The following is a 24,337-nucleotide window of genomic DNA, read 5'->3' as shown; positions in this document are numbered from 1 at the left end:
GATATGCTTCCCGAATGTGAAATGAACCCTGGGCTGCCTCTTTCGTTGTACTTTCTGGATCGCAGTTGACTTGGTAGAGACCTCATTCCCTTTCTTCTGTCACATCAAACATGGCAACACTTTCTCCTACATTCTAGGATCAGCCCTTCCTCTCGTCCCATTTTGATATAAAGGGAAAGGGACCCCTGACCATTAGGCCAACTCTGGAGTTGTGGCGCTCATCTCGCTTTACTGGCCGAGGGAGCCGACGTACAGCTTCCGGGTCATGTGGCCAGCATGACCAAGCCACTTCTGGCGAACCAGAGCAGCGCCATTTACCTTCCCGCTGGAGCGGTACCTATTTATCTACTTGCACTTCATGCTTTCGAACTGCTAGGTTGGCAGGAGCAGGGACCGAGCAACAGGAGCTCACCCCGTCACGGGGATTCGAACCGCCAACCTTCTGATCGGAAAGCCCTAGGCTCTGTGGTTTAAGACACGGCACCACCTGCGTCCCTCCCATTTTAATATAGCTCCATACAAATGGAGGGCAGGCATAAGCCCTCTTCATCTCTGCCCTAAGCTTCCCTTATCAACCTCCAGGCAGTCTACTGAGTTGCATCATTGAGATTCCTATAAAACACATCTCTTCTTTACTTCAATGGAAGAGAAAGGAAGCCTTAGTGTACATATTGCTGGTATTGCTGTCAAAGAAGGGAAGAGGGATACTTTGGCTTCTACCCTGCCCATACAAGCTGTGTGTGTACAATCATATTTCACTCCGTATTATGTTGTCAGCTTGTGTTTTCTATTGAATCAATGCCTTCTGATTTATTTATTTAGTTTCCTAACCATTTTATTTCAACAACATATTTGCCATGAGATTCTAATAATCCATACAATATACTGCAGTGCACCATGAATGACATGTTGTTAGTTTGGTGACCTTATTTAATTAATTATTTTCTTAAATTAATATAGACAGGATGTCTTTGCATGAATAGTTTCAGTAACATGCTGTGTTTGGTGGGGGGTGAGGGTGCTGTCATACTACATTTTACTCAATGCCCAGCTTATTGTCTGCTATGTCCTGCAGGCCTAATTCAGCCTTTATGCTTTCTAGGGTTTGCAGACTCTCATCAGATTCCACACACCCCCCACCTGATAAATCAGCTTTTCCTTTTTCTTTTTAAAGTAGAAATATGAGCATGAAGTAGATCCATGCTGGCATCATTAAGTACTGTAAATTCTGGCTATATGCCATGTATTTTATTTTTTCAGTATTAAATACTGCCAGCTGTTACATAGCTCCTTTGGGTGTTCATTTGGCACCTCCTCAACCTACTTGGTGCCAGCCAGTTCATTGCTGCCCTTTCATCCAGCTGCTGTTCTGTGTCGCTATCAATTTCCAAGCTCATTTGAATGAGCATTAAACAAGCTTTTGGTTTGACTCATTGTGCCTCTATCCAGATGCATTCATAAATTGCTTGTTGGACTCTGTCCAAACACTAGTTTTGTAACACTATTGCACTCCAGCTAATTATCCATTGATTACAAATATTAGTTAAAAATATTTGGGACTCAAATTCTTTCTGGCAGGATCTGTGCTTGGCTGGCTTGTTAAGTTAAAATAGTGTTGAAATACTTCTTCGTTGTTGTTTTTCCCATTTGAGATTTCTAAAGCTGTTTGACAAAAGCAAAATGACAGTGTGAGAAATAGGGCGGCAAGTGGTAAGACAATCACTCTTGATGTTTTTTTCAGTTCTGAGCTCTAGCCCTCTGCCCACTTCTAAAATAATCCTAGGATATAGGTTATTAATAAAGCTTCGACAGTTGTGACTATTTTCTGTATAACTTGGTCCGTGTGAGTGTGAATAGTGTTTGGGTAGATATCCTAAAATCACTCTGACACCTTTTAAAGCTCTGATGTGGGCTTGTATGTTGTGCTGCCACCTAATTTGTTTTTTTATGTGTTATATTTCAGAATGAACTGGATAGGATGAAAGCCCAGTTAGCCATGAAAGGTGAGTTGAAAAATAGAAGAGGAAGAGGTTTGCCCTTTAGTAAAGTATTTATGTGTCCCTGTAAAGTATTAACTTTACTGAAGACTTTACTGAGATACGGTTGGCGCTGTGGTATAAACCACAGAGCCTAGGGCTTGCCAGTCAGAAGGTCAGCGGTTCGAATCCCCGCGACGGGGTGAGCTCCCGTTGCTCGGTCCCAGCTCCTGCCAACCTAGCAGTTCGAAAGCACATCAAAGTGCAAGTAGATAAATAGGTACCGCTCCCGCGGGAAGGTAAACGGCGTTTCCATGCACTGCTCTGGTTTCGCCAGAAACGGCTTAGTCATGCTGGCCACATGACTCGGAAAAACTGTCTGCAGCAAACATCAGCTCCCTCAGCCAGTAAAGCGAGATGAGCGCTGTTACCCCAGCGTCATCCGCGACTGGACTTAACTGTCAGGGGTCCTTTACCCTTTGTCAGGGAACTGCCATCGGAGGGACAGGTGGTGGACAGGCTCCAGGAGAATAGGAGAGAATCTGCAGCAGAGGAAGGAACCAGCAGGGGGAGTGCAGGAGTCACAGTGGAGGGGAGGCTCTGGGATACTTCTAGTGAGAATAGCGAAGAGGTAACAAGACCCCCGTTAGGAACTCCCACCCTTCGCCGGAAACTGTCACGCAGAGAGTCACGAAGGCGCATGTCCGTCAAACAGCTTTTATGTTGGCGTAAATTCCGTAGACGCCCACTGTCAGATTCTACCAGCGACTGACGGAGTCATGCTTTGGGGGCTCCGTTAGTGTCTCGGTTTGGATGACCAGCCAAACCCCAGAGGGATCAAGCTTTTACGCACAAGCAGCTCACTATCCCATCACAGCAATCTGACAGTCTTTGAAAGCAGCTTGTGCAAGCAGAGGGCATCATGAGCGAACCAGCCGGAACCGGAGGAGCAGGAGCTGGAGCTGGAGCAGGTCCAAGCCTGGAAGAAAGGTACAGGGCGTTGGAGGTCCAGCTGGCGCTGCAAACGGCGAGGCTTGAGGAGAGGAGGGCTCAAGATGCGGATAAAGGGAAAACCACCCCACTTGCCAGACGGGTGCCTGGATTGGTGCAGAAATTTGGGGGGGATCCCAGGAACTATCAAGCCTTTAGGACAGAGATGCAATATGCTCTCAATCTACTGTTTGATGACTTCCCCGATGAGAACTCTAGAGTGGCGTACGTGATTGGCCATCTAGAGGGAGGGGCGAAGGACTGGGTTCGGCCCCTGATGGCAGCCAATAATGAAATCTTAAAGGACACTATGAAGTTTTTTCGCGCCATGGACTTGATGTTTTCCAGCGAGATCGAGCAGGGGGTGGTGCGCAGACAGTTAATGGCGTGTAAACAGGGGAGCCGATCTGTACGTGAGTACTGGACTGAGTTCACCATGCTGATTCATAGACTAGGGTGGGACCTTGCTAGTGAACCTATTCAAATGCTGTTTGAAGAAGGTCTCTCTCCGGCAGTGAAAGATGAACTTTCCCGGGCGCCTAGGGCGGAGTCTATGGATCAGCTGACTAAATCAGTGCTGTCCATAGGAGCACGCCAGGAGGCTAGAGCTATGGAAAAGCGGGAAGGAAAGGGGGAACGTTGGAAGGACTTCCGCATTCCAGAGATTCCGGAGCAGCCTTTCCCGCCAGCAGAGCCGATGGAACTTGGAACAGCGCGCGCGCGCGCAGTTTCAAACACCAGTGAAGGGCGGAAGAAGGAGGGAAAGAGCGGCAAGAGATGCTATCTCTGCCAACAGCCAGGTCACTTTGCCAGAGTCTGTCCGCAAAGGAAGGAATGGCAAGGGATGGCGGGAACTGTTGGGGGGAAGGAGGAAGAAGAAATCACGGAGCAAGTAAAAGCCAACGTCTGGTTGCCAACATCAGGGCACAGCAGCCAGGCCAGGGAGTAGTGAATGTGCCCACGCCGGAACCTCCAAGACCAGCGCTTGTGATAGAGGTGTTGCTGGAACTGGCAAACGGACACCCACTGAAGATAAAAGCGCTATTGGATTCAGGTAGCTCATGTAATTTCATGAGTAAGGAGTTTGCAGCTGAACACCAGATACAGACTATCCCATTAAGTAAGCCTTTGCAGGTTATCACGATTGATGGGAGGGAGCTGTTGGGAGGAGAAGTGAACCAACAAACTGTACCAATGATAATGAGGGTGGCAAGACACACAGAACTGATAGCGTTTAACGTAGCCACCTTGGGAGGAGCTCCTATTATCTTGGGAATGAGCTGGCTGGCACTACACGATCCGCTAGTAGGCTGGCATCAGAGAGTGGTTTCCTTTGGATCAGCACATTGCCTAGAACACTGCAAGGAGGGAGAGGCTCAGGCAGGGGCCAGGGCCACTCTAGCAGGGATGGAAGTGATGGACAAGGGGAGGGTGCCACCACAATACGCTGACTTGATTGACGTATTCAGCGAAAAAGAAGCAGATAAACTGCCCCCGCACAGACCCTTTGACTGTCAAATTAACTTACTCCCAGGAGCACAATTGCCAGTGGGCAAGCTGTATGCAATGTCAGACAGTGAGATGCAGGAGTTAAGGGAGTTCATTGACAAGAACCTCAAGCGAGGTTTCATCAGAGAGTCACGAGCGGTGGGGGGCAGCTCAGTGTTCTTTGTGGACAAAAAAAACACGGGCAAGCCCAGGCTTGTATGTGATTTCAGGGCCCTAAATGCAGTGTCAGAACCAGTGACTTTCCCTATGCCTAGAATTGATGACATTCTAACACGGGTGAGAAAAGGGAAAATTTTTACCAAGCTGGACCTTAGGGGGGCATATAACTTGATACGTGTGAGAAAGGGGGATGAGTGGAAGACCACTATGTTCACCCCCTTGGGGGCTTTTGAGTACCGGGTTATGCCTTTCGGATTACAAGCGGGCTCCGCCTGCTTTCAATCATTCATGAATCACGTCCTGGGGCCACTGCTCTACAAGAACTGCGTAGTGTTCTTAGATGACGTCCTGGTGTACTCAGAGAATGAGGAGCAGCATGTGCGAGATGTAAGAGAGGTACTGAGCAAGCTGCGAGAAAACCGGCTGTGGGTGAAACTGGAGAAGTGTCAGTTTCATACCAGGGAGGTGGAATTCCTGGGGTACCGGTTGTCTGACAAGGGATTGGCCATGGATCCCAGCAAGGTTCAAGCGGTACTGGAATGGAAAACGCCAAAGACCAAGAAGGACGTGCAAAGGTTCCTGGGCTTCGGAAACTTCTATAGGAAGTTCATCAAAAACTTTGCCCATTTAACAGCGCCCATCACGGATTGTCTTAGTAGCAAAAAGAAATTTGTTTGGACGGAAGAAGCGCAGCGGGCGTTCGAACGTTTAAAGCAGGCGTTTGCGTCGGAAGAGCAACTTTTGCACGTGGATCTACAACAACCAATGAGAGTGGAGACTGACGCGTCAGACCGAGCGGTGGGGGCCGTTCTTCTCCAGCCGGGAAAAGATACGTCTGAATGGAGACCGTGTGCATTCTTCTCGCGGAAGTTGAACAAATCCGAGAGGAACTACACAGTATACGACCGAGAACTGCTCGCCATTCATGAAGCATTCCGGAAATGGCGGCACTTGCTGATTGGGGCGCAGCACAAGGTTCAAGTCCGAACTGACCACAAAAATCTGGAATACTGGAGAACAGCCCGAGTGCTGAACCAGAGACAAGTGCGATGGGCCCAGGAGTTCTCCAAATTCCACTTTGAGATTCGTTACGTGCCCGGCTCCGAGAACGTGAGGGCGGACGCTCTTTCCAGGAAACCTGAGTACTTAGAGGGGGAGGGAGCGCCGGAGGCAAGGCATGTAATCCCTGAAGACCGCTGGGTGTGTGGGGCGGCATTGGTGGGGCAGAGGGAACTGATAGAGGGTACTGAGAACGATGAATACGCCCAAGAGAAACTCAGAGAGCTCAGGAGGACAGAGGAGAACACAGGGGGGTTTGAAGAAAAGAACGGGGCGTTGTATTACAAAGGGGCACTGTACATACCCGATGGGGAACTGAGGGGCAGAGTACTCAAGCAGTTGCATGACAGCCCCACAGCGGGACATTTTGGACAGCACAAAACCATGTGGTTGGTTACCAGGGAGTTTTGGTGGCCCAAGGTGAGGGAGGACGTACGGGAATATGTCAGGGGTTGCGACAGGTGCCAGCGAGCGAAAGGAGAGAGGGTGGCGCCAGCGGGGCTATTACAACCCTTACCCACGCCAGAAAGGCCATGGGAGGCAGTATCCATAGATTTTATGACGGACCTGCCAAAATCCAAAGGCAAAACAGCTGTCATGGTGGTGGTAGATCTATTAACCAAGATGTGTCATTTTATAGCTTGTTCACATGCGGTCACAGCGGAGGAAACCGCCAAGTTGTTTGTAGAACATATTTTTAGGTTGCATGGCGCCCCCTTGAGGGTTTTGAGCGACAGAGGGAAACAATTTACTTCCAGGTTCTGGAGGAAACTTATGAGCTTACTGCACGTAGAACTCAATTTCTCAACTGCCCGGCACCCAGAAACAAATGGGCAAGCGGAAAGGGCAAACGGGATTTTACAACAATACCTGAGGTGTTATGTAAAAGACAGAGAAAATGATTGGGTGGATAAGTTACCTCTAGCAGAATTTGCCTACGACAACGCGGAGAACGTGTCCACAGGGATGAGTCCCTTTCTGGCAAATTATGGGTGTCACCCCCGGGCATTCCCAGGAGAGGGAGGGGAGAGGTGGAGCGTGCCGGCGGCGGAATATTTTTTTGAAGAGATGGAAGCGATCCACCGTCAGCTTCAACTTAACTTAGAGAAAGCCAAGGAAGAATATAAGAAGCAAGCAGACAGAAATAGGAGGGAAGGTGAAACTATAAGGGTGGGAGACCGGGTGTGGTTATCCACCCAAGGACTACCGTTCAAGGGCGGGAGTAAGAAATTGAGACCCAAAAGATTGGGACCCTTTGAGGTCATACAGCAGGTCAACCCAGTAGCATTCAAACTCAGGCTGCCCAGTCACATGAAATTACACCCAGTATTTCACAGGTCATTACTGTCGCCGTACCGAGAGGGACGTGAGTGGGGGGAGCGTGAGAGAGAGGCCACCCAAACGCCCGTGATAGAAGAGAGAGAGCGCGACATGAACGTGGCAGGAATCATTGATTCCAGGTGGAAGGGGAATCAGGTGGAATATCTGGTAGAATGGGAGGGGGAAGTAGAGTCGGAAAACACTTGGGTACCAGCAGAGGTAGTCAATGACGAGGTCTTAATAGAAACATTTCATCAGCGTTTCCCAAGAAAACCGCAACCCGTGGCACGATTTAGAAGGGAACACTTTGGGACCACCGATGAGGAAGGAGAGTTTGAAGGGTTCCCAGAGTCAGGGGTGGGTGAGGAAGCTGACTCCGACGAAGAAGAGGAAGACGGGGAGAGAGACGGTACGCCGTGGCTAGAAGTGTTTGAATCCTCGGACGATGAGGAGAGTTCCTTCAGGGGCTTTCCGCCCTCACCGCCAGTGGGAGAGGAGGCGGGAGGGGGTGAAGGGGGCCCTGGGGGGGAGGTGGATGTCAGGGAACTGCCATCGGAGGGACAGGTGGTGGACAGGCTCCAGGAGAATAGGAGAGAATCTGCAGCAGAGGAAGGAACCAGCAGGGGGAGTGCAGGAGTCACAGCGGAGGGGAGGCTCTGGGATACTTCTAGTGAGAATAGCGAAGAGGTAACAAGACCCCTGTTAGGAACTCCCACCCTTCGCCGGAAACTGTCACGCAGAGAGTCACGAAGGCGCATGTCCGTCAAACAGCTTTTATGTTGGCGTAAATTCCGTAGACGCCCACTGTCAGATTCTACCAGCGACTGACGGAGTCATGCTTTGGGGGCTCCGTTAGTGTCTCGGTTTGGATGACCAGCCAAACCCCAGAGGGATCAAGCTTTTACGCACAAGCAGCTCACTATCCCATCACACCCTTTTATTTTATTTTTTAAGTATTAACAAGCCTTGCATGATGACTTAAAGCTGTGTTTAAAACTGAAGAGTTAAGATACTTCCCACTCACTCCATTCCAAACACATATATACATGAAATGCTTTGGGTCACTTGTTGACCAGAGTTTAAAGACTCTGCTCAGCCACAGGGATTTGGCATGACACAGCTGAGCTTGGTGAAAAGCTTAAGTGAGACTATTCAGATAAACTTAAGGTAAATGCCTCCTTGTTACGAAACTTGTACCTGCGTAATGTCAGTGGTTTTGTAGTGAAAAATTGCAGAGGTGTTGCATATAATTGAGAAACCAAATAGAAGTAGGAAACGGAGGAGGGGAGAGGATTTTGTCAGCTATCTGAATGATGGTCCATGTGTCTGGTTGCTCATGTGATTCCATTTCCCCATTGCTTTAAAGAGCATTATAACTTTAATTTTAGAAATGCTTTATGGAGACAGTTAAGTGAAAGACTTGGAGACTTTGTTGATGGCTTTTAAAGCATTGTCTGTAGGCAGCTGTGAGTCATAGGCAGTGAAGGGAAAATGTCACTCAAAATGAATGACAGAAATTCCAAAACATGAGAATGCAGTAAAATGAAGAGATTTTAAATGAGCAACCAGGGAGGGTTCTTCTGTTTCTAATGAGCTGTCTTTTCCCATTGGACTGTTTGCCTTCCTCGACAATTACAAATTAAGGAGCCAAAAATAAGCTACATCTCTCCCTGAGATGAACAACTTCCCTCATAGCTTGCATACTGAGACAGGAGCAACTGCTATATTGAACCTGAGGGTGGCTTGTAGCACTGTACCTTGCTTGGTTAAGAAACACATTGAAGCTTTGACACACTTTAGGTGCTCTTTGGAGGGGAATAAAAGGTGATTATCTGCCTAATCAGTTTTGCAGGCCTGCCATATCTCAAATATAAATGTGTCTTTTATGAAGTCTTGATTGTCCTGTAACTTTTGCAGATGCACAAACTGGGAGAATGTGTTTTGTTCCAGGAATTAAATGAAGTACGTTACATTTAAATTTCTTGCTCAGGGCGCAAAGTGTGGTGAAAGTAAATAAGTTAGAATAGGAATGTAACAATACAGTAACATAATTGTTCTGTGTGTCATCGTTGTCTCACTATTCACAGGAACAGCTGAAATCTTGCCTAAGCATGTACCCAGCACACAAGGCTTCACACCAAAAACAGAATACAGAGTCTTTTAAAGTCAGACATCAAAATTTCATGGTTTTGTAAATGTTATGTTTATGAATAATGCTGACTCCCTACACAGTACTTAATTGTACCGGAGCTTGTTTTGATGCTTGGGAGGGTGGGAGCTGATGGCTACCATATTGGCATTGCCAACTGAACAGGTTCTGAAGAGAGCACGCTGTTACTCTTGTTCTAAAGAAACCTTGAAGCTTAGTGGAGCTTGTAACAAGGATTATTTGAAGTGGCACATGGTTCTCGCAGAACAGATTCAGTAATGGCCATCCAATAGTTCCAAGCAATTTCTAGATCAAGGGTGGCTAAATTGGATCCCTCCAGAAGTTGCTGGACTACAGCTCCTGTCATTCATGATCATTGGCCACAGTGGCTGGAGCTGATAATAGTTGGAGCCTTAACAGCAACTGGAGGGCCACAGGTTAGCCACCCCTGTTTTATGCCTTTGAAAGTTCCCCTTGCTTTGCTTGTCGTTCGTCACGTTCCTGCCCCAAGTCCAAAGACCTAAAGAACTTGGGGAGATTTGTTTAAAGCACTGTAATTGTGGGGGGTTTTTTTGTTTGTTTCAGAGAAGGAGAAACGGGATATCCAAAATATTGTGAATTCACTAAGGGAGACCCTGGATTTGCGTAATGCCACCATTGAATCACTCCAGAAATCTGTGACTCAGATGACAATGTTGTGTGCTACTCTCAAGGTATGTTCAAAATGGTCTGGGTCTGTACTGTAATATGATAAGATTCTCTTCTGGTTACCATAAATCTGAAGGTAAAAAGAAGAAGTAGTGTGAGATTGTGTGTTTGCATATAAGATGCCATTGTACTGTAAAATCATTTAATCTTCCTGATTTCAACCATACACAGTTGAAGGTGAGCTGATTGGAACTGTGAGACTTAAATCCAAGTAAGGTGAAGTGCTTACAACCTCCTTTTATGCCAGGTTTTCCCAGTGCAGAAAGAGTTTTTAAGCTCTCTGCCTTGGTTGGGGGGCCCAATGTGTGCTCAGTGCAATGGCTTGTATGGAGGCAGTTTGAGTATACATGCTTCCATGTATACATTGAACCCTTGGAAATGAGCCGCCACATAGGATGTGATTATACTGTATCTTAAATACATCTCATGGTATGACTTGAAAGTTTTAATGTACAACATCCAGCATCCTAAGGTAAAAAGTCCTTTTAGACTTAGCAGGGGAGACAAAAGATGAAGCAAGTATAAACCAGGCAGGTGAGACTTCCATCATGGAATACCGGATGATTCCAAATCTAAGGTTTTGACATTTGCTTCCCTTTGCCTTTATCTTTAAAAAGCCCAAATGCAGGATGTAACACTTTCTTGATTTTGCTGGTTTGGTGTTCGCTCAGGTTTGGGAAAACAGGCTGCTTGGCAGGTGAGGCTGGCTTGGCCCAATCACCTGATGTCATGTATGATGTTACATGTGATCAAGTAACTAGACAGCTGGGCCATAAGGACTTCTGAAATGCTTTAGAAACTCTGGGCACAAGTCCCAACAATCGGGATTTATGGTGCTTCAGAAGCACTATAAATCAGAAGCACCACATGCAGTGCTTCTGAAGTGCCAACAGTCAACAGATCACTGGGACTTCAAAGCACAGCACTGTACTCCTTACAAGCCTGTTGCAAAGAGCCCATTGTCAGGGCATCAAAGAGTTTCATAGCCTGACGTCAAATGGGCCTAGAGGCGGTAGGGGATCAGAAACTGGCCTTCCGGCCAAATGCATTTCTCTACCCTGTGCTAAACTGTCCCTATAAAAAAGTGACATTCGTGCTTATCGAGAGGTTGAAATGGGAAGAAAGTATGTACGTCACCAGTGTTCTGCACTAGCATGTAAAAGTAGCTGTAGTGAGTCTGGTCTGTTTTGAGAATGAGTATCTCCTCCTGCATTGCTTAGGAATACAACCAAGTGGGATCTGGGAGGGTCCACCTCTGTGTGTGTGGATAAATGATAGGATATAGATGTGATAAAAAACCTTATAGTTATTCCCTCTCTTTTCTCTTTTCTATATCTTGGTTTTTTATTCTTGTTCTGCAGACTAGGCTGATTTTAATGGTATTTTATGCCAAAAAAATTCACATTTTTTTTTAAAGGAATACGACGTTGGCATCTGCTGAAGACAAATGTTTGTTGATTTGGTTTTAGACTACTAGCCACATCCTCTTCCATCCCATCCAAAAATAATGCCCAAGTAAATTGATTTTTACCATAATTCCTGATATGATGTCCTCATGAATGATAGGTCCATGGGTCAAATATTATGCCTTGAGAAAAGAGACGATAATATTTTCTCAGATATTATGCCTTGAGAAAAGAGGCTAAGCTGAAAACACAGTTTGGCTGTGTGATAGTGGAAGACATTTTAAGTGAGAACTTCCATGTCAAGATGCGTTTCTGGAAATGATGTGAGTTAGATGGGTTATAATGACTTGTTTCTGCCTTTTAGATCTCTGTTGATATGAATGCAGTTTCATGAGTTGGCAAGCGGAAAAGGGTTGTTTCTCTTGGTGCTCAACAGATGTCACATTTTAGGCTGCACTTTTAACGTGACATGATCAGAAGGTAGCTGAGATACACAAATCATTCATGCTATCTTTTCATTGCTCTTCCATATTCTGACTTCTCCCAGGACAGTTGATGTTTCAGTGAAGTGTACTTTATTTGGTGCTTTTTCTAATCATGCAGACCCTGCAGCTGCTCTAAGACACTGGGGCTAAGCCTATTAATTATGTAATCTGAGGCAACCGCACCGCACCCCAGATTTGGAGACAGCTTTCAAACTTTGTATGCATTTTCTGTCTAGAGCTTAGAATTTCTTCCCAATTCTGAAAAACAGAGTTGCAACTGAAGCTGTCTCCAAGCATGCTATCAATGTGGAGCAAGTGCCAAACGGGTGAGCTTTTCTTTTCTTTCTTGGCTGTGCTGGAGAAAGCCTCTCTAGCAACAGCAGGAGCTAAATCCGCTGCGCCCTTCCTGTTCTGGCCATTAAATGCATTAGTATTACCAGCTAGATGCTGCTGAGGAGTTAAAAAGCTAAAATGGAAGCTTTGGGAAGAGTTGTAAAAACTTGGTATTAACGAAGACTCTCATCAGCCAGCCAGCATTTTAGGCATTCATTTCTGTAAGTATATGAGGTAGTGAAATAGTATGTTGGCAAATACATCTAGAATATTTCACCTTCTGTATGGAGTAAAGCTTAATATCATCTTGTAGATATTCTAGTCTTTGACCAGTCTTTTCTCTGAAGTATGATCAAACAGCATTGCTTCTTCCCTAGTTTTCAGTTCAGAGGGAAAGTAGGCAGGATCCTTTGAAGTTTGTGCCAAGCTGACCAACCCAATCAAAGCCTAGAAATCACAAGTGTATTGAAGGAGGTTTATTTTCTTTAAATCTGCTGAGGAAGCTCCCTAAACACACACTGCATTGATCCTGTGCAGGTTACTCTATATTCAAGGAAGCTGTGCATTTTAATATAAGTATAGAAGCTATTACAATATGATGGTTAAAGTGGGGTAGACTTTCAGTGGTGGTCTCATGAAAGCAGAGTAAAATGAAATTTGTGAGATATTTTCCTGCTCACAAAAGAGAAATCATGATATTGCACAAGTTTGTTTCTACCATGTTGCACTTAACTGTATCATGCATGTGGTCTAATTTATCTACAGATCATGAACAAGTTGCCATGAAGCATTCATGTGGCACTTTAAAAAAAAATTCATTGCAAGAGTGGAAACAAGAAGTATTTAAGGAGGAATGTTTTCTTCCTGGAATTAAGTACTTCTCTCATTTGTAAGCAATGACCTGAATCTGTAAATATTATTATTAGATAAGTTATGATCCATGGATATGCCAGAAACCTGAAATGTAGACTGTGGGTTATTGAAGTAGCAAGAGCTTTGGAAATGGCTTTATGTTAAGTCCAAATTTTGCTTCCATGGGGATTCCTCTTAAACAAAAATAGTGCTTTTTTTCTCAGAAACAAATGAAGTATCTGGAGCAACAGCAAGATGATGCGAAGAGTGCAAAAGAGGAGGCCCGAAGGCTGAGAAACAGACTGAAAACATTGGAGGGGTGAGAAAACAAGCTTTGGCTCTATACATACATCTTCTGGTTCTGTTAGCAGACTGCTCAGCAACCTCACATTTCTAGAAGACATCATTGGACCAGATGACCTTTGAGGCCTCTTCCAACTCTGAGTCTGTAACTTTGCAGTAGAAACACTTATTGTATTTACTCCTGTAATGCACACCTGTTTTGCCAAATATGTTGCAAAAATTAGGGTGTGCATTAGATTCAAGGGTGCATTACATTTGAGAAAATACGATACTTAGGATTTCAGGGCACACTAGCATGCAGTGTCTTAGGTCTCCCGTGACCCAGCCTTCCTCTTGAATTTAATATTTCTGGGGAGGGCAAAAGATTTACAGTGATCTCCCTTCCTTTTTGGCTTAAGGTGGTGGTGGTGGGGGAGAGTGAAGTCAGCAGCAGTAAGGAGGAGCTGGCAGCCTGCGTGTGTGTAGAGCCTTGGCCACCCTGTTTCCTGGTCTTCTGCTGAACCCAGTGGCAGTCCTTACTCATTGCACTACTCTGCTCTGTTTCTCCTTCTCAACTCCTTCATCTCTCCCTCTTACTCTTTCTCACTCTCCAGCCCAGATCATGGCTGCTCTCCTTCTTTGTTCCCTTCCTTCCTCTTTTTTCCTTCCTTCCTTCCTTCCTTCCTTCCTTCCTTCCACCTACCTGTATCCGCCTCTCCTTTCCATTCCGGACACCCTTGAGGGTCAAAGAAGGTTCTGCTCTGCCTTGCACCAGCTAATCAGAGAGAAGGGAAGAGGGATCAGATGGAAGAAGGAATGTATTGTGCATCTTTCTTTGCCAAATTACATCACAAAAATTAGATTCAATGGCCCATTACATTTGAGTAAATACGGTTTCCAACATGAGCTTTGCCCCTTTATCATGTGCTTGTCTGATAATAATTGATGCTCAGCTTTCTTACAAATGGCCATGTTTCTGAGTTTGTTTGCTAGAGGAAATTTAATACGGGTAACTCCCGATTTTGTTATTTATAATATTTACATACCATCTAATATGTGAAATCACCAAGTGGTTTACATAAAATACAGTAAGATCATTTGGGGGGGGGGGATGCATCAGTATAATTCCCATTCAACTGAAGCACACTAGTGTGCATATGAATCCAGCTATGTTGGGGGGAAATCATTGCTAGTGTGAAATACAGGATGTGTCTCTTCCAGGATTAACTGTTTCTGTGTTTTTATAACATGGACAAGCTGCCACTGAACAAAAAGCAACAACCCACCTGTTATCTACCTTCCTTCGTACCAGGATTGAGACACTGCTGCAAAGTCAACGTCCCGAGGTAGAAAAGATGATCCGTGAAATGGGAACAGGTCAGGCTGCAGTGGAACAGCTTGCCGTCTATTGTATCTCACTGAAAAAGTAGGTGTATTAAATGCAGTAGCTTATTGACTTGGATTGGGTTTGTGTGGTACCCCCTAAAGGAATCAGTGGAAAAGTTAATCATAATAGGTGCTCTGGCAGAACGCTAGTTGCAATGCTAAGCCTTGGTGAATATAATTGAGGTGGCATAGATGGAAGATTTCAACACTGCAAGTATGCTATTGTTGCATTAGTGACACATCCATTGCTATGGAAACCACCTTCAGAGCTTTGCCAGAGTGCTCAGGAGGTGATTGTTTGATGAGAACGGAGGGGATGAATTATTGTCATGATTCTGAGTAAGGCAGCTTGGCCCCTGAATATCTCCCTGGTGCAGAGCAGAGTGCTTTACACTGCTGTGACATTAAGTATGCTGTAGTTGCCAGTGGCTACTGTGCGCACTAGAGGCCTTTTTATTTATACCGTTTATAATTCACAGCTTGTGCAGGCAATGTCAGATAGCAAATGGGTAATCACAACTTTTAATAATGAGCTACCAGCGTGAAGTGTACCTGCATTGTAACCAGTAACTTCAGCACTGTTTTATAATAGTATTAAAGTGCTTTTAGAACCTTGAACTTAAAAATAAAAATTGAATTGTTGCATCTCATTTCATTAATGAGAATGTAAAATACTGCACACGACTCAAGATTGTTTAAACATCCTATGCATTTTGACATGGAATATTCTCTTTTGCCATTCTGCTGCTTGTCCCGGCCCAAACCAAGTAGTGCTGTTCCCCTGAAAGCATGTTTTCTCGCCTACGCTGTGGTGCATCAGTGTTTTAACACTGTTCAAGTCAGTGTTGGCTTGTTCAGTGCTGTCTTCTCCCTGGAAGTTCTTGTATATATAACAGAAACTTCTGCAGGCACTTAAGCTGTGAAATGAAAATCTTCAGTCTAAATTTGGTTACTGGCTTTATCTAAGAGCTGTTTGCTTGAAAGCATGTTCAACAGATGGACTAATTTGGGCCCTCTCCAGGGAATATGAAAATCTGAAGGAGTCTCAGAAAGCATCAAACGATACAAAAGAGAAGCTGAGAAAGGAGTTGTTTTCTGCTAATCACAAGGTAAAAGATGTGTTGATGCTCCTGTAGACCCATCACAGAGGTATTTATGTGCAGCTCTTTATCAGTACCGCTACCGAAATAAAGCAAAATACATTTTAATTAGGTATGTATTTGTTTAACACAATTCTTGTCCAGGCACTTACATTAACCATGTTGGCAGCTATCTTAAGCTGAGAAGTTCAGCTGTAGGTTCCGTAAGATTCCTCAATATGTCTGCATAACATTTATTAGTCTGCCTCAGTATTCTTTCTGCTTCTGCATAACAAGAATTGAAAAAAACTTCTAGTAAAGCATTGTGTTATACATATATAACTGCACGAGGACAGTTTATAGTTTTAAAGTCAAAATGCACAACTGTCTCTTGAAAATCCCTCTGGATTAATATCAGGAAGGGTCTTAATTTGTACTGTAAACACAGGTGTAGGGAGAAAGGGTGGGGGAGATATTCTCTCTTGAGAATATACTGGGAATGGCAAGAGTTTATTGTACCTTTATTATAAATGCCTACTTACAAGCACACTGAATTACTTTGAGCAATCTAGTACAGTGGTACCTCGGGTTAAGTATTTAATTCGTTCCGGAGGTCCGTTCTTAACCTGAAACTGTTCTTAACCTGAAGCACCACTTTAGCTAATGGGGCCTCCTGCTGCTGCTGCGCCACCGGAGCACGATTTCTGTTCTCATCCTGAAGCAAAGTTCTTAACCCGAGGCACTATTTCTGGGTTAGCAGAGTCTGTAACCTGAAGCGTATGTAACCCGAGGTACCACTGTACCGCTGCCCTCAGCAGCTTCTCATTGACACCTGAAGAGATGAGCCACATTGGAGCTCCCTCTGCAGGAGCCTTGAAAGAATAAGAATCTGTTTCCATTTAGGAAATCTTTATTTACAATACACTAAATTATTTTATCCTGAAGTCTAAGAACATGCATTTGTAAAACATAAACCACTGTAGTTTTTTTGAGCGCTTAGAAGCTTGACGTACTGCTGTATCCCATCATGTACTAGACTTCCAACATACGGTTTAAAATCTATAGTTACAGAAGACAGTTCTAGAGTTGGAGAAAACAACAGAAGAGGTGAAGAGCACCCAGACTGATCTGAGAAATGCAGATAATGAGATAATGGTGAGAACATTCTTTTAACCTGCTGATAATTATTGTGGCCCTACAGCCTTCGTAGTGTATAGTCCAAATACTGTTCTAAATTCTACCCTGATTCAAAATGTCTGGGAGGCACCCTCAACTTCAGGATGCCTATATCTTTGCAAGAGGGGATGTAGAAATCTTGGCTTTTGATAGGATTTCTGACATGTATTAATTGCTGCTCTTTCTTTCCACAGAGTTTGAAAAAGAAGATAAGAGTGATGCAAGATACCATTAAAGTGTCATCATTAAGCAATGAAGCACTTGGCCGGCTTGTCTCTGAAAGGTTGGTTTAGAGAAATTCTGTGGATATTGATGTAGCAGAGTTACTGTACCAGAGATTTTGTCCAATATAAGCATTGCATACCTTCCTGAGCTGTCCAAAAGCACATCATAAGATGCCTTACATATAGTCAGGCTATTTGTCCAACTAGCCCAGTACTGCCTACTGTGACGGGGAGTGGTTCTCCAGGGTCTTTCCCACCACCTGCTACCTGACCCTTTTCATTAGAGTTCAGTATTTTGTCATTTGCTACATCACCATCCATACCAGCTCAGTATAACACTAGTGCAAGTGTTTCTTCTGCCACTATTACATCAAACCTTTCACAAGGGCCAACATTGATGCCGAAACCCAGCATCGCCTGAGCTCTGCGAGTGCAACTTTCTCCCGATTGAAGAGTGCAGAGTGTTTGAGGACCGGGACATTTGCAGGGAAATCAAAATGCTTATTTACAAAGCTATTGTACTACCAACCTTGCTGTAAACTTGTGAAACATGGACCACTTATAAATGTCATCTCCAACTCCTTGAAAGATTCCATCAACGGTGTCTCCAAAAAATTTTACACATCACTTGGGAAGAAAAGCGAACTAATATCAGTGTACTGGAAAAAGCAAAGATCACCAGTGTTGAAGAAATGATTCTTCAACATCAACTTCGTTGGACTGGTCATGTTGTGTGGCTGTCTGATGATCGTCTTCCATAGCAACTACTCTATTACAAACTTAAAAATGGAAAACATAATGCTGGTGGTCAACAATAGAAGTTTAAAGACTGTCTCAAGGCAAATCTTTAAAAATGTAGTATAAACACTGACAACTGGGAACCACTGGCCTGCGAGCGCTCCAGTTGGAGAACAGCCTTTACCAAAGGTGTCATGGGTTTTGAAGACACTCAAACTCAGGATGCAAGGGAGAAACGTGCTAAGAGGAAGGCATGCTTGGCAAATCCACACCGTGATCAACTCCCGCCCGGAAACCAATGTCCCCACTGTGGAAGGACGTGTGGATCCAGAATTGACCTCCACAGTCACTTACGGACTCACTGTTAAAACCATGTTTATGGAAGACAATCTTACTCGGCTATGAGTGATCACCAAAGAAGAAAGAAGATTATATCAAACAGTAACCTAACCTTTCTATATAAATGTAGGGCTTCCTGTAACAGGCCAGTTTTACAGTACACTAACATGAATGGGATGTGAAGACCCCAGGCAACCTGGCAGTCATTTTGGTAATTTTGAACACTTTGCACATGTTGCTAGAAAGCAGAAGGAAGTTCTCTCTCTGAATTCAGTTCTACCGTATCCATATTATATACTGTCATTGCCTTCCACCATCAGGAATGAGTACCAATAGGAAGCTAGTATTTAGATGGTGTGGGCTGGAAACTGAGACAGTTTACCTGTCTGACAGTGTAATGTTGTGTTGTGATATTTGTACAATTTTGCCTTACAGCCCTGCTCCTCTAGAATTGTTAACCCCAAAGCTCCATCGACCAGCTCACAGTGATGAGATTGACCTGAATGATACTTTTGATGTACAGACACCAAAGAATGATACCTTTGATGTACAGACACCAAAGCATCCACCTCACAAGAGCATCTCTGCTCCTGCAAAAAAGCTTAAACTGGATAAAAAGTTGTGAGTCACAGTTGCTTCCCTTTTTACTGGGTGTATGTGTGCTCTTGATCTGTCTGGTATTCTCACTTCTGCATGCACTGTAAGCAATTTTCCAGCCATCTTAATACTTATAATTTGTATACTGCCTTTCTATATTACTATACAGAAGGCGGTTTACAAGCTGAAGAAATAACAAATTATACAACAAAGATCACATTTTGTTCTCATTGCTTTTGGTGGAAATATCTCATTTTAAAGCTTTTGTTCACTGCAGAAGACTGTCACAACATATCTTACCTGTTGTGAGAGTAAAGTGAGACTTTGCCTCCAAAGTTGCCTATCTTATTGTCCATTATCTTTCTCAAATATCTAATTAAAAAGTCTCAATAACTAGGTGCTACTCTAACAGGGTAATTCCTAACCTGCATCCTTGCAATCTAAGACAGACAGAACTGCTTCAGGAAGAGGAAGGGAGAGCACAAACCCAAGCTACATAATTTGCATAATAAGGAAACTTTAGTTTGTAGATTTCTTAAATAAGCGCCCCTCATTTGTGTTACTTCTAACAAGTGCTTTATCTCTGCTCCCGTTGAATCCTAGAGATAATGAAGAATGACTTTCCTACTTGTATAAAGACTTAGGGGTAGGGTAGGGGTGGGAACCTCAGGTGCAGGGGCCAAATGTCGGTCTCCAAGCCTGTCTGGCCCACAGGACTCCTTAGCCACACACGCTTGCCAGACCTGCTTCACATCCTCCTTGTGCAATTCTGCCTGGCTGGAATGTGCCCTTGAACTCTGATAATGCCTCTTGCTTTTGTCTGGATGGAAGATAAGAGAAGAATATATACAAACTAGTGTAGTGTACAAAGGCAATAATTACATTTCTTACTTTGCCTACTTTTGCCTCTGGCTCCACCCACTACTAGCATGGTGGCCCTTAGAAAGAATATGGCCGTCTGACTGGAAAAGGTTCCCCATCCCTGGGTTAGGGCTTCAGCGAAATGATAACAATGGCAGCGAGGCAAAAGTAATGAAAGATCTACCACGTCTGCCTGTTGATCAGACCAGAGGCTTTTATCTTAGTGGTCAGAACAAAGAGAAGGGAGGAGAAGAGAACATTATACAGTGGTGCCCCGCAAGACGAACGCCTCGCAAGATGGAAAACCCGCTAGACGAAAGGGTTTTCCGTTTTGGAGGCGCTTCGCAAAACAAATTTCCCTATGGGGTTGCTTCACAAGACGAAAAAATCTTGCGAGTCCCCGCGGGTTTTTTCCGCTTTTTCCGCCCTTTTCCTAAGCCGCTAAGCCGCTTAACAGCTGATCCGCTGATAAGCCGCTTAACAGCTGATCACTAGAAGCCGCTAGACCGCTGTAGCGCTAATCCGCTAAGCTGTCAATGGGCTTGCTTCGCTAGACGAAGAGAATCGCGGAACGGATTCTTTTCGTCTTGCGAGGCACCACTGTAGTTGCATTTTATCATTATTTTAATTGAGACATAAGAAGCCTATACTTTTGTAGTATGTCCACTGCTAACAGCTGCTGGAGTCATAGTCCATAGGGTACCAGGTTGGCGAAGCCTGTTTTAGGTGTTGGCTTATGATCTGGGCCACATTGTGAAAACTCATGTATGAATTCAAACTGGTGCCTCCAACTCTAAAGGGATATATTGAGCAATTTACTACTTTGTGATGTGTAATCTAAATTGTGTGTGGGTTTGTTTGTTTTTTCCAGTGCACCTGTGACAAGTTTATCAAGAGTTCTGAAAGAAACAGTGGAGGTATTGTAATGGATAACCTGAGTAGCAACTATAACCTCTTCAATCCACTATCTTTAGAGCTATTTTGAAAGCCATCTTTTCTCCAGACAGCCAAATTCTGCATGGATTTTAAAGTAATACATTTTTATGTGTTATAGAAAATAGTAAATATTACAGTTAACCCTGAGAGGTGTGCGAGTCAGCTTCCCACTGCTATGTATTCTGAATTATCTGGAGCAGGGTGCCCGTACTGTTGTCATCTGTTGATCTATCAGCTGGCACCAGAGCCCAGTGACTTTCGAACTTCCATTCCTCTCTAAGAATGTTTTAAAAATCTGCTTTTGCAGAAATGGCCATTTCCTTTCGCACAATACTGTAATGGATTACATGGATTCTAGTAGTGCTGCTTGTGTTTGGTTGCAAATATGAGTATTTTAGTTTAACTCTCCTACTTCTTCAAATACGGTTCAGAGCTGCTCAGCTGACACAGATGATGAGCATCTGGAAGATCTTCTGCCTGCTTTCATTAGAAACTCTGTTATGTCCAAGAGGCCACCTGCAAGCAACATGCTTGTACCACAGAGGAACACAGGAATAGTGAGTACAAGTGGGATGTGCATCAGAGTTTTGCAATGTAGAGTGTTCCTGCTTAATCTGCCAACCAGCAGCCAGCAAAACCCTGTTCCTGGACATGCCTTCTCATGTCCTCGTCTACAAATCTTACAAATTCAATATGCTCTGTGCTTTTTATTGCTGGTGGACCTGCTTAAACACCTGATCATGGAGCACATACCTAGCATATTCTGATCACCAAATCCTCTAGTGTGTTATGTGCCCTTTTACCCACTACAATCCTTTTTCTATTTCATAACAACTTCCTCCATGGGAGTCATATGCTTTTGCATTTTTAACTACTGGATTCTCTTCCTTGTAGGTGAGAACTGGGTATGATGGCTTAGGAGGCAGAACCAAATTCATTCAGCCTGTATCCTTTCCTAAGATCTGTCCTGCAGAAGCTATGCTGATATCCAGTGGCACTGAATCTATGGTGATCAATGACACAAAAGATTAAGAAGAAACAGTGGCATTTACTAAGCCATCAAGCAATGTTCCAGTTGGAACAATGACATTCTGGCTTAAATTCAAAGTGAGGAGAAGCTGAAATAATGGAATATATTTGGGGAATATATCCCTCTAAAATCAATCCGAATATACATTGTATGTGTTCTTGGCTACAGTGTTCTACATTTACAGTCGTAACTTTGTTTTTCAAATAGCCTAGTTCTCAAACGTTTTGGCTCCTGGACGATTGAAACCCGGAAGTGACTGTTCTGGTTTTCAAACGTTCTTTTGGAAGCCAAATGTCCGAGAGGGCTTCTGTGGCTTCCGATTGGCTGCAGGAGCTTCCTGCAGCCAATCAGAAACTGTGCTTTGGAAGTCGAATGCTTTGGCGGTGAAACGGACTTCCTGAACAGATTCCATTCAACTTCCAAGGTACGACGGTACTGGGAAAAGAAGTGGCCCCAGGAAACCTGGATCAGGATCTTGTTCAAATCCCACTTGTGAATCTATGGCTGAGTTTATTTCTGCTGTAGAGATCAAAGAAATGCACTGTTTAAATTATGTAAATATATACACTTTCGTTCCCTGAAAACTGGAAAACCTATATAAGTTGGTTCTTGTTCCAGTTTTTGCTGGTGGTAAAGTATTTCAAGACACATTTTGCAGCAAATGCTACATTTTTCAGAGAATACCATGAGTGTTTCTAGATCCATTGGTGTTTCTAGCATATCTGTGTTCACATTCAGCTTAATGTTCCTTTCCCTCCCCTTGTGCAGAGTTAAGAGGTCAGTAATCCAATATTTGTCATCAAAAGCTTTTTTCTTTGTAATGAGCTGTTGATGGTTATTGTTTTGAAGCTTATGTAGCAGTAAAACACTGCTAGGAGAGGAATAAAAACGTTTGACTCCATGATCAGCTAAAACCTGACCTTTCTTCTCTCACTTGGGAGTTTGGGGGAAAAATGACCCTGAAGGAGGGACTCAGGGGGAGAGAAAATAATTTAGCCCCCAGATATAATGATTTATACATGTCAGTTGTGTATGGGAATGTAAAACCTTTCTTTTAAATATTTGGCCACTATTTTCCTTGACGTGTCTCATTTCAGAGTATATCAACCGAGATTCGCCCCCTGCCTTTGAGGTGCAAGAAAAGAAGTGTTTCTAAGCAACCAACAGCAGCCGCTTCTGGCATCAGTCAGACTAAACTAGACAACTTCCTTAAGTAACTATGGATCTCTCTAGCTTAGACATAGATAATCAGAGGCCAGGAATTATCTTCTACAGCAGACAGAACAGCATGGACCTCAGTGAGCCAGGACAACTCCACAGTGGCACAGCAGCTGCACTCTCCCTGGCTTTTGTTCATCTGACTCTCCCACCCCCCAAATGATTGAACATGGCTTTGCTGTGCTACCAGACTTTAGGGGAGAAAAGGACTGAGTAGTTTCTGTTCCAGAATGCCTTCTCTCTCTGCTGTCTTGGAGTACTGTATTTTAATCCTGGTAAGCCAAGGAAGCCTTGGCTCCTGTAACTTTGACTGTGGGGAATACTACATCTGAAGAAAATATGGCTTGAGAAGTGTCTCCTCAGTAAAATGCTGCTATGTTAGCATCTGTGACATGGAAACCTTCAAATAAGAAGAGAATTATTATTTGCAACTGTCAAGTTGCATTGATGTCTTGAGTGATTGGATGACATACACAAGAAAAGAATTTATGTAATTGATCTTCTAACATCAGGGAGCAAGGTCATGTCTTTGCCAGATATGTCTGCTAGATCTGTTAGCTCTTGATCCTCATCTTTGGTGGCAGTACTTAATGCTCAGTTAATGCTGAATTTCTCCATTCTTCTCACTGATTTGGGATATTCGCCCCGCCCCCCCTTTTAGGCTGATACTTTTTTGGGAACTCTTTACATGTTTTTTGTCTCAAGGAATGTCCTGCTTCTGAAGGTGAACAGATTCTGTTGTTTGTATGTAATCATGCAAAAGCCTGTCCCTAAGCCTGCAGATATTCATGTTTCTTAGTTGAACACCCAGTTCCTCAATCTCTTACATGCCTAAAGTGTTCAAACTAATTTCAAGCATTCTGTAGCTTCACAAAAGCAAATGTTGTCTCACATATCTGGCATTCAGTTGTCACCTTTTTCTCCTTGAGTTAACAGTGTACTGTGTTTGAGAGATAAATATTTTTGGAGGGAACTTGCAATATTTAGATCTGTATCTTACTTTGATTTTTGTCCTAGACATTTCTCCTCTCCCCCCCCCCCCCACAAACTGTTGATGCTATTTGTCTCCGAATTTTTTGTTTCCTGCCTTCAAGGAGGGTTTTATAGAGCATATGGGTATTGTTCTTCCAGAGTTAGACTTCTGATTTCCTGATGGAATAGCAAAATTCAACTATCGTTTGTGGTTACTGCTGAGTCTAGGCTTGAAGTGGGTTTGCCCCCAAAGTTTTAAGGATTCAATCCATAAAATGGGGATTAAAAATATTGCTTATCTGAAGCAAATGTCCACTTGTTTCCTTAAAGAGATTCAGGCAGAAGGGACCTTCTGAATTGGCGTTACCCTGGTGTTTTGAGTTGCAGGGAAATCTGGTAAAAAGCTTTTGCTGAATATCTCCACGTTAACTCCAAAGTTAAGTTGCAAGCTTACCCAAGACATAAATCAATCAATGAATGAACTTGTACTTAAAATTCATAATTGTATTTATTTTGAATAAATGTTGTATGTGCCCCATCTGTTAAAATGTTA

At 43.8% G+C, this 24,337-nt stretch overlaps 1 protein-coding gene across 7 annotated transcripts in view; it reads left to right on the top strand.

Moving 5' to 3' along the window:
- TRAIP (TRAF interacting protein) overlaps window positions 1–24,337 on the top strand; it is a 32,586-nt gene extending 8,249 nt beyond the window's left edge. For 4 of the 7 annotated variants that reach the window (XM_083726612.1, XM_083726610.1, XM_083726609.1 and 1 more), the window contains exons 5-14: window positions 1,964–2,003; window positions 9,748–9,875; window positions 13,171–13,265; window positions 14,541–14,654; window positions 15,636–15,723; window positions 16,759–16,848; window positions 17,064–17,152; window positions 18,606–18,791; window positions 20,500–20,545; window positions 20,996–21,451. In XM_083726612.1, coding sequence (XP_083582738.1) covers window positions 1,964–2,003; window positions 9,748–9,875; window positions 13,171–13,265; window positions 14,541–14,654; window positions 15,636–15,723; window positions 16,759–16,848; window positions 17,064–17,152; window positions 18,606–18,791; window positions 20,500–20,545; window positions 20,996–21,331 — 1,212 coding nt within the window. In that variant the 3' untranslated portion in view covers window positions 21,332–21,451. The other 3 variants (XM_083726614.1, XM_083726615.1, XM_083726613.1) reach the window with 1 other exon arrangement.

This window comes from Podarcis gaigeae (assembly GCF_964106915.1).
Source record: "Podarcis gaigeae genome assembly, chromosome: 2".
NCBI lineage: Eukaryota > Metazoa > Chordata > Lepidosauria > Squamata > Lacertidae > Podarcis > Podarcis gaigeae.
Note: the sequence above shows the minus strand (reverse complement) of the source record. Positions and strands in the feature narration are given on the sequence as shown.